The sequence below is a fragment of the Sinocyclocheilus rhinocerous genome, unplaced genomic scaffold (assembly GCF_001515625.1).
Source record: "Sinocyclocheilus rhinocerous isolate Xijiao unplaced genomic scaffold, SAMN03320098_v1.1 scaffold571, whole genome shotgun sequence".
In the NCBI taxonomy this organism is placed as follows: Eukaryota; Metazoa; Chordata; class Actinopteri; order Cypriniformes; family Cyprinidae; genus Sinocyclocheilus; species Sinocyclocheilus rhinocerous.
In genome coordinates this window covers 223357-232607 of record NW_015656167.1, presented here as the reverse complement: position 1 = coordinate 232607, position 9251 = coordinate 223357, and the positions used below count along the sequence as shown (strand labels likewise).

Genomic DNA, 9251 nt, shown 5'->3' with positions numbered 1-9251 from the left:
ACTTTTACTTGTAATGGAGTAATATTTGACCAGCAGTATCTGTACTTTCACTCAAGTAATGGAGTTGAGTAATTTGTCCGCCTCTGCCTGTTCCTGGAAGGCCAATGTCCTGTAGACTGTGCAATGCATTATGGGTCTTCTCTAGCCATCGGTTGTACTCTCATTATTGCGGTGCATTATGGATTGAATGAGTGCGCTTGATAACGTCCGCTGGTTTCGGACACCACTACAAATGCCTTTCCCCTCAAAAAGTGCGCTAATTAAGGTTTTGAACACAGCCCAAGTTGAATATTACACTTTCTCCCATGGTAGATCCACAGAGATCCCTGGTTCAGGTGTCAGGTGTTCATAATTACTTGAAGTCAAGTCAAGTCGCCTTTATTTATATAGCGCTTTTAACAATACAGATTATGTCAAAGCAGCTTTACAGTATTAAATAGGAAAATAGTGTGTTGATCATGCAAAAGGACAATAGTAAACACTCAAATTTTCAAATCATCATTGATTCAGTGATGCCATTGTCCAGCTCAGTTCATTCAAATAGTATCTGTGCAATCAAATTGACGATATTGCTGGAAATAAAGTGTCTACTTTATCCAACTAAGCAAGCCAGAGGTGACAGCATCAAGGAACTAAAACTCCATCGGTGACAGAACTGGAGGAAAAAAAAAATTATCCTTGGGAGAATCCAGGCTCAGTCAGGAGTCCAGTTCTCCTCTGGCCAGACGAAACCAGCAGTTTAATTGACCGTTCGCAGGGAGCTTGATTGACAGGCGATCTGACCAATCAGTATGCGGATATTATGTGCCGCTGCTGCTATCCACCATCTTGCCCGACAGCTACGGCCGGTCTCCATAGAAATCCATGTTAAAACGGGGTAAAAATGATCGACTGAATTGAAACTTTTTCAATATAACGAAGTATAAAAATGTGTGGAGGGTTAAGCTGTGATGTTGTTGGCTGCCACACAGTAACGGCAATAAGCCAAGGAATTCCTTTAAAGTACTTGTTTTGCGTACCAGAAAATCTGTCATGTCCGGCGCTGTATGCATGGCTTGTAGCACTTCAGTTAAAATACTGAGTGTTAAATAATAAAATAATATGTTAAAACGTGTGCTCTTATCATACTGTGGACAAAATCCCGTGAATTTCACATTATATTGTCAGCTTGCAAAATATGTAAATGCGCATGGCCAGACGCCGCAGCTGTATCCCTTCTAGCCTTGATCACAAATCAGACAGGAGAGTAGATTAATTTCGGTGAACCCTAACTTGAAAAATTTTCTGCGGTTGAAATAAAATACGTTCCGATGTTTATTAATGTTCATTTCATGCTTTACGTACATATAAAAGACAATCGGTACACGTGTTTGAACTGAGGCAATACAGTGATCTGTCATGACACATTAAAGAGCCACAAAACGGTATTTATTGTTGGAATTTCTTTAAAACTGACCATTTTAAAGCTGAGAGTCCTGAGACCTTGTTTCATACCAGAACTAACCTGCTTTGTCTTGTCTGTCGGCACGTTGTCAGTTTCCTCTTTGCTCTGCTATGTATTTTATGTATGTAACATGATGTGTAGTGTGAGAGCGGCAATGTTTGTCGGAGATGGCAACAGTAACTAAAGAGGGCGGGTCTTTGCGAACGGTCAATTCCAGGCTGCAGCAAAGTCAGATTGTGCAGAGGACCCATCTGGTTCCTGTGGTCTTGTGCCGGTGGCCATGTAGGTGACGAGGTCTTCACTGGGGATCTGTCTCTGGGGCTCATCTAGTTGACATGGTCTCCACTGACATTCAGGTCTGTAGAGGGTGTGTAATGTGTAAGCCAGGTTAAAGAGATGGGTCTTTAATCTAGATTTAAAGTGACAGAGTGTGTCTGCCTTCCGAACAATGTCAAGGCACTGAGCCTTGAGGTACTCCATATTGTACTGGTATGATACCTCATTATTCACTGCTACGAATTGATGACTTGAAAACTACAGGCAGGTGTTGGAGCAGGGTTGGAACTGAAGTCTGCAGCAGGAGAATGGTTGGCCACCTCCGTAATAAAATAATCTTAGTTAATTTAAACATTTGCTAATTACATTTAAAAAATAAAACCAATCTTAACCAATGTGTTAACATTGGTTAGTGCACTTTGAACTAATATGAGGAAACAATGAACAACTGCATTTTATTAACCAGCATTAACAAAGATTAATACATGCAAAGAATATATTCCCCATTGTTAACTGAAGCATAAAGTAATGTTAACAATTGAATAGTTGAGTGTTACTGTAATTATCACAACAGTTTGAATATTGTATTTTGTTCCTGTTTCTTTTCTTTTTTCCACAGATGCCAGTGTTTGCTCTAAATGCCCAAATAACTCCTGGTCTAATGGCAATCACACATCCTGCTTTCTGAAGGAGATTGAGTTTCTGTCCTGGACCGAACCGTTTGGGATTGCTTTGGCCTTATTTGCAGTTCTTGGGGTTCTGTTAACAGCTTTTGTGTTGGGTGTTTTTGTGCAATTCCGTGATACCCCAATTGTGAAAGCATCGAACCGAGAGCTGTCATTTCTTTTGCTTTTCTCACTCATCTGTTGTTTCTCTAGCTCTCTTATATTCATAGGTGAACCACAAGACTGGATGTGCCGTTTACGGCAACCAGCTTTTGGAATCAGCTTTGTTTTATGCATCTCTTGCATTCTAGTTAAAACCAATCGTGTCCTACTGGTATTTGAAGCCAAAATCCCCACCAGTCTCCACCGTAAATGGTGGGGACTAAACCTGCAGTTCTTACTGGTGTTCCTGTTCACATTTGTGCAAGTGATGATCTGTGTGGTTTGGTTGTACAATGCCCCACCAGGAAGTTACAAGAACTATGATATTGATGAGATCATCTTTATCACCTGTAACGAGGGCTCCATGATGGCATTGGGGTTCCTTATCGGTTATACGTGCCTGCTGGCAGCTGTTTGTTTCTTCTTTGCATTCAAGTCTCGAAAACTTCCTGAAAACTTCACAGAGGCCAAGTTCATAACATTTAGCATGCTGATTTTTTTCACTGTTTGGATCTCCTTCATCCCCGCATACTTCAGCACGTATGGCAAATTTGTCTCAGCGGTTGAGGTCATTGCCATTCTGGCCTCCAGCTTTAGTTTGCTAGCCTGTATCTTTTTCAACAAGGTGTACATCATTCTTCTAAAACCATCCAGGAACACAATTGAGGAGGTTCGCTGTAGCACAGCAGCTCATGCTTTCAAAGCAGCAGCAAAAGCGACACTACGACAAAGTCATGCCTCCAGGAAGAGGTCAAGCAGCGTGGGCGGGTCCTCTGCCTCCTCCCCCTCTTCCTCAATCAGCATGAAGACCAATGGGAATGAAACGGAGTCCCCCCCTACACGGAGACATGGTCAGAAACCAAGGGTGAGCTTTGGAAGTGGAACAGTCAGTCTCTCCTTAAGCTTTGAGGAAGCTAGAAAGAACTCGGTCAACTGAGTGCACAAACTGGTTTGTGAATGATTGTACTTCCACTGTAATGTAAATCATGTTTTTGATTAAAGGATATGGTTGGTTTTGGCATCACGGTGGTGGTATCACATATCCATCATTTTCTCCAAAGCAACCTCCACTGAATATGAGAACAGCCAGAACCCCTCCCAGTCTTCAGGCACAGACTAATCTCTGTCAACAAAACTTAGACCTGCCATAACTCACTGACACAAGAGTCATTTGTGTGCGAGCCATTTGTTTACCACAGCAATCATTCATAGGCACTTTTTATGTCACTCTGTTTAAGGCATCTGCAAAATGCCTTAAATGTAACACAGAAGCAGATAAATAAAACAAAAACACTTGATTTCTGTCTAATGTTTTCTAGTCCCTTGAAAATAGTTTTACTAGTTCGGAGAAGAGCTTACAAGCAAAAAGGGAAAGTGACAGAGCCTGTAATACAACTTGTATCTATATCAGACTGCTTTTTTGAGATGGTGACAACTCCAAGATTGCAAAGGATTTTAAACGGACCCAGAGATGACCTTTCTTGCCCAATAAGCAGGTAAGATACCTGTTGATTACATGCTCTACACAGTCCCTTTTTGACTGGAAGCTCTTCTTTGAACAAAGTTTATTTTCTTTAACAATGGATGACTCCTCACATGGTTGCCTTTTTGAATTATCCATTGTATCAACAGTATTGCTCATAATATGGCTACAAGCTGTCAGAACTAACACACCCTTCACTGCACAACACATGCACTGTAATAGTGTGACCTTATTCTCATTGGAAGTAACTTAAACCATGCAAAGACAAATGCCGTAAAAACTGACATTTCCCACTAAGTCTGATGCAACAACTTAAAACTATAAATAATTATTACAAGGAGACAGTTTGAACACAGACTTTTTACGTGATTTGCCAACAATTGTTTTTTAAACAATAAAAATCAAGGTACATTTACTGTAGATCCCAGAGGAGAATAAACATAAATAGAGCAACTAATTGCCAACAGATGTAAACAATGACATCGTAATAGTTGTTTCTGATTGGACAACAAGCTTAACAATGACAACTGTAACCGCAGATAGATAGATAATATTTCATTTTCATATAAAAACAACAATTTATATAATATATAATATAAAACAATAGCTAGGTTATTGTTACTAAATTGTTACATATTTGAGAGATGATTGCGTTTTACTGGACCATCTTGCCTGTGTCAAAATTTTGGTCTTGATATCCAAATACTAGTCAAAAGAAAGTAAATTCTTCTTTCAGTCCAAGAGAGAAAGGAAGCAGGAAACAAGGTGGTGGTGAAATGAGCAGAGGGATAACTTTGATACTCAGTCTGATTTAATATGACCAGCGCATCAAGCGTTCTACTAAAGCACAAGGAATGAAAAATTACTACCTCACAACAGAAGTGTACATGTATGTTTGCTCTGTTTAATCAAGTGGATCAGTTGACTTAAATTCAGATGTCAGAAACTGCACAAACACTGATGGTTCAGATTAAAAGTCAACATTAAAGGGATAGTTCACCCAAAAATGAAAATTAGCTTATTATTTACTGACCCTCAAGCCATCCTAGGCATATATTGACTTCCTTCTTTCAGATGAATCCAGTCGGAGTTATATTAAAAATTGTCTTTGATCTTCCAAGCTGTTTAATGGCAGTCAGCGGGTGTTGCAGTTCATCAGTCCAAAAGAAGTGAAATAAAGCACATCCATCCATAATAAAAAATGCCTCACACGGCTCCGGGGGGTGAACAAAGGCATCCTGTAGCGAATAGATGCGTTTTTGTAAGAAAAATATCCATATTCAAAACGTAATAATCACATTAATCTAGCTTCCGCCAACAGTTGTACATGGAAGCAGCTCCGGGAGGATGACGAAAGGAGATTTCGGCGTTGCGCATGCGCCGGTGAGTCTCGTGAAAACCATCGGAGTGCACCTCAAAAATCTACATATACAGGAGTTCTGACCTTTGTCAAAAAAAGTCTTCTTTGTTGCCTTTTTCTCTATCACACTTTAGAAATCATCAGAAATTATATATCAATTGAAAACTTTAAATCTCAAAATTCATCCTTTGAAACCCATTTTAAAATCAAACATTGCATTACCATGAAAATGGTACATCAATATCATGTTACAAAATGTTTTCGTTCATGAATTATAAAAATTTAAGTTTGGATAGTGCACTTTCATGTCTGTGTTCAAAAATGTGAGTGACAGTTAAAGGGTTTTAAATATGGATATTTTTCTTACAAAAATGCATCGATTCGCTACAGGAGGCCTTTGTTCACCCCCCGCAGCCATGTGAGGCACTTTTTATTATGGATGGATGTGCTTTATTTCACTTCTTTTGGACTGATGAACTGCAACACCCGCTGACTGCCATTAAACAGCTTGGAAGATCAAAGACAGTTTTAATATAACTCCGACTGGATTCGTCTGAAAGAAGAAAGTCATATACACCTAGGATGAATTGAGGGTGAGTAATTCATGGGCTAATATTCATTTTTGGGTGAACTAACCCTTTAATAAAAGCATAACCATTCAATGCATGTGTTGAAATGAGATTTAGTGACATCTATGTTCAGAAGGAAAATTAAAGGTCAGGGGACATCCTTCCCTAATTGCTTGCAAAATTGGGCCTGTCCCAATACCCACATTTGCAGTCTTGGCCACTTGAGAATGTGTGAATTCGACAGGAAGTAAGTACACAAGACTGCCCCAGGACTGCTCAGTAATGCACACTATTCTGAGTAGTATTTCAAGCTAAGCATATTCTGTCATTCATCATGTTCAGGAACTCATGTGGAAATCACGAGATGTCAAGGAAAATTTTAAAATTGCAGTGTTAATTCATTTAATTGGATATTTGATATTTATATAAAATGTAAAGTGTAGGATATTTTATAGGAATTTTATATTGTATCACAATTAAAAGCACCACAATTAAATTGTATCATTAGGAACTACTAAACAGAAATGTAGATGTTTAAAGTGCAAAGAATTAAATGTACAAAATGTGTAAGTAAAGCTCTGTAAAAACTTTACTTGCACTTGAGCACTTAATAAAATACGCCATGTAAGTAGACAAGTAATCAAATGACAGACCCAGTGGGTCCAAATACCCACACTGTGGTCACTAGTTGGGAGTGCATGCACACAACAGGAATCAAGTGCACAAGATTGTCCCACACTACATCCACATCATTTGGAATACCGCTTCAGAGCTGTATTCAAGGCTAAGCGAATCCCATCATGCATCATGTTCTGGACATAAATCGTGAGACTTGAAATGTCCTGGCTCTTCCAATCTTTATGGCAGTGAATAGTGGTTTTGAAGCAAAATAAAGTGCATAAATCCATCATAAAAAGTACACCTAAGATGGCTGAGGGTGAGTAAATCATGGGGTAGTTTTAATTTTTGGGTGAACTATCCCTTTAAATGTCATACATGGGGACTACTGAAATTAAATTTAGTTTACACTGAAAAGTTTATTTTAAAGTGCAAAGTATTACATGTACAAAATGTGTAAAACAAAAAAAAAAACACTGTTTTACAACACTATGTTGTAAGTTTGTCCCACTGGATAATCAAAAGTTCTACATACATTTGTGGTCTTCACGCCCACTTGAACGCTTTTGGGCCAAATCCAGGAAATAGATGTAAATAGTAGACAAGTATTCAAATGCAAAGACCATAAGTGTGAGTATTTGGACAGGCCCAGTATATCGTGTTAAAATGCTGTTGTTTGCGGGCGGAATGGTGTAGTTACTGCATCTGCCGGCAGGTGTTGCGGTGCTCACCAGCCTCCATTAGCAGAATGACTCCAGCCAATGACGTCCCACCAGCGTCTGTATTTGCGGAAATGCTGTGTTTTAGTACAGACACAGTGGTGGTGGGGCTTGAGCTGAGAGTGCAGCTGCTTTCAGAGCCGTAAGTCGTTTTAGCCTTTATTTACTTTCCTTATATGTCTGTGTTCTCTTCAAAAAATACCAGGTAAGAAGTGCGCAGTGCAAACTAAACTAGCATGTGTACGGTTAATAGAATCGCTAGTTTTTTCGTCGAATGTGCGACCATATACCTAAACCACGCTGTCAAATAGTTCCACTACAAATTAAATAAAGTACCGCAAAGTCTTCGCTTTCTTTTCATTTGAAATGAGGACAAAACAATTCATATTTTCAACGTGCTTTATTTCGACGTCTTGAGATCATGCTGTAAATGCTAATGTTAAGGCATGATAAACCGATTTCAAATGACATTTTTTAAGTGACAGTCATTAAGGGATAATATACATTATCGCAATTATCTTATACTACAGACCCGGGGTTGTTATCCCCCCCAGCCATGATATACAATGTTATTTGTTTCCTCTATAAAGTAATACGTAACAAACGAAAAGTGACTAGAAACAGGACCTTCAGCAGCACATTCGCAAGCACTAGCTAAAAACAATACACTTTATAAATAGTTTGACGTGGCAAGGACAAGAGAAGGTCCTGTTACAAAGAAAACAAATGATGAAATGCACACAACAGACTTAAAGTAGTGAAGTGTGTCAACAAGAAACGTGAGAAGAGGGGCGTAGAAGTGACAAGCTATGTAAGAAGGAAAAGGAACAGCATTGCTCCGGGTGAAAAACCTGAAGAATGTGACTTAACAGGTAACACTTGCCAGTAAGGAAAGTAGTGCAGTATTTTGTGTATGTGTGGGTACCTGTTTTTATATCCTGGTGGGGACTTAAACCTGAATACACACAGACTCATGGGGACTCCTGTCTCCGTGGGGACTTAAATTGAGGTCCCCATGGGGAAACAAGCTTGTAAACAATACAGAATTAAGTTTTTTGAAAACCTAAAAATGCAGAAAGTTTCCTGTAAGGGGTAGGTTTAGGTGTAGGGTGATAGAAAATACGGTTTTACAGTATAAAAACCATTACGCCTATGGAGAGTCCCCACAAGGATAGCAAACCAGACGTGTGTGTGTGTGAATATCATGTTATAATTGTGATTGTAAAAAATACATGTATAAAACCACAACAAATTCCTTGTGTTTGCGCATAAGTAAGTGGTGAATAAAGCTCATTCTGATTCTAATAAGAAAGCACCCCTACAACAACTTCTGAAAGTGAACAGTAGTGTTTTACTCAAGGCAAGCATTACATAAAAATGTCATTTTAACATTAGTGTAATCATGAGAGTCCCCACAAGGATAGCAAACCAGACGTGTGTGTGTGTGAATATCATGTTATAATTGTGATTGTAAAAAATACATGTATTTTGTCAACAAAGCTTCCCAGGTGCATATGAAGTTTAAGTGAATGCCAATAGTGTGAAGAGCTGTAATACAGACAAAGCGTGTTTGAAAGAAACTAAAATCTAAAGACAGAAAGATGATGTTTTGATTTATTTTACATTTTGCTCACTACGTAATTCTTATGATTCCATTTGTGTTATTTCATAGTTTTAAAACAACTTGCATGCTTTGACTCTTATATGAGCTACTGTATGATTACATTTTGTCCGTTCTTGTGGTTTTAAACAACTATTTAGTGTTTTTGCTGTTCACTTCAATAGCACTGCAGTGTGACAAATGCATGTATTAGGGCTGTGCGATATTGAAGAAAAATGTGATATGCGATAACTCATTAAATAATGCGATATTCGATATGCGATACGATCATGCTTAAAGTGCCACATGCTCAGATGAAACAGTTTTACTCAGCTGTTGCTGAGTCAGTTCTGTG

At 38.7% G+C, this 9251-nt stretch overlaps 2 protein-coding genes across 4 annotated transcripts in view; both read left to right on the top strand.

Annotated features, from left to right (window-relative positions):
• The window catches only part of LOC107719763 (extracellular calcium-sensing receptor), a 12435-nt gene extending 8619 nt beyond the window's left edge, over nt 1-3816 (top strand). Inside the window, exon 6 of the mRNA XM_016527269.1 lies at nt 2340-3816. Within this exon, the coding sequence (XP_016382755.1) occupies nt 2340-3484 (1145 nt within the window). The 3' untranslated portion in view covers nt 3485-3816. The remainder of the gene's footprint in view (nt 1-2339) is intronic.
• Nucleotides 3817-7363: 3547 nt separating this feature from the next.
• The window catches only part of LOC107719754 (beta-1,4-galactosyltransferase 4-like), a 19612-nt gene continuing 17724 nt past the window's right edge, over nt 7364-9251 (top strand). Inside the window, exon 1 of one of the 3 annotated variants that reach the window (XM_016527248.1) lies at nt 7364-7438. The gene's annotated coding sequence lies outside the window, so the exon portion shown is untranslated. Of the gene's footprint in view, nt 7439-7910; nt 8169-9251 lie in introns of those variants that run through there. The other 2 variants (XM_016527251.1, XM_016527249.1) reach the window with 2 other exon arrangements.